The sequence below is a fragment of the Myotis brandtii genome, unplaced genomic scaffold (assembly GCF_000412655.1).
Source record: "Myotis brandtii unplaced genomic scaffold, ASM41265v1 scaffold2561, whole genome shotgun sequence".
NCBI classification, from domain to species: Eukaryota; Metazoa; Chordata; class Mammalia; order Chiroptera; family Vespertilionidae; genus Myotis; species Myotis brandtii.
The window spans coordinates 141,737-142,591 of record NW_005359721.1 but is presented as its reverse complement, the minus strand read 5'-3'; the positions used below and the strand labels follow the sequence as shown (position 1 = coordinate 142,591).

General features: G+C 67.8%; 1 protein-coding gene across 1 annotated transcript in view; it reads left to right on the top strand.

Moving 5' to 3' along the window:
- TAP2 (transporter 2, ATP-binding cassette, sub-family B (MDR/TAP)) overlaps positions 1 to 855 on the top strand; it is a gene marked incomplete at its 5' end in the record, with an annotated part of 19,228 nt that overhangs the window by 16,441 nt on the left and 1,932 nt on the right. Inside the window, 3 exons of the mRNA XM_014541021.1 lie at positions 1 to 149; positions 418 to 554; positions 830 to 848. The exon at positions 1 to 149 is cut by the window's left edge and continues 29 nt beyond it. Coding sequence (XP_014396507.1) covers positions 1 to 149; positions 418 to 554; positions 830 to 848 — 305 coding nt within the window. The remainder of the gene's footprint in view (positions 150 to 417; positions 555 to 829; positions 849 to 855) is intronic.

Below are 855 nucleotides of genomic sequence, written 5' to 3'. Positions count from 1 at the left end.
CGGGCAGGAGCCGGTGCTGTTCTCGGGCTCCGTGAGGGACAACATCGCCTACGGGCTGCAGCGCTGCAGCGACGAGGAGGTGATGGCGGCTGCCCGGGCGGCCCAGGCGGACGAGTTCATAAAGGAAATGGCGCACGGACTACATACAGGTACCTCCGCCCGGACAAACAGGAGCTTACATTTGGGCGAGGGCGGTGCCCCTGTAACCCCACGGTCTCTGCTCCCTCGCCCTCCCCTGGGCCTCCACTGCCCCTTCCAGCACCAGGCGCCCCAGGGCAGCCCATCGGGTGCCACCCCACCCCGCCCTTACCCAGGGCTCCTCGCCTGCCAGGGAAATACCAGCTGTGCCCGGTCCCTGCTTGTGGGAAGGGGTCGTGACCACTTGTAGGTGAAGACGGGTGTTTCGTGGCCTCTCAGACGTAGGGGAGAAGGGGAACCTGCTGGCCGTGGGGCAGAAACAGCGTCTGGCCATTGCCCGGGCCCTCGTGCGGGACCCTCGCGTGCTCATCCTGGACGAGGCCACCAGCGCCCTGGACGTGCAGTGCGAACAGGCGGTGAGTGCGGGGCGGCGGGCCTGGCGGGGCAGGGCCCCCAGTGGACGGAGCACCTGTGTCTTCTTGTGTGTGTGTGAGGGGGCTAGGGGATGGGAAGAGAGGATGGGGCATGTGGTATTGCGGGCGGTCCCGCCCTGCGGCCTGTCGCTGAGAAGGGCAATGCAGACCTTTGTGGGCCCCTTTCCTGCCTCCTGGGTTTCTCGCCGTCTGTACCCTAAACCGGAGGGGCGGGCCAGGGGTGTGGCGCCCGTCCTGAGGCTGTGTGACCCCTGCAGCTGCAGGACTGGCGCTGCCGCAGGAG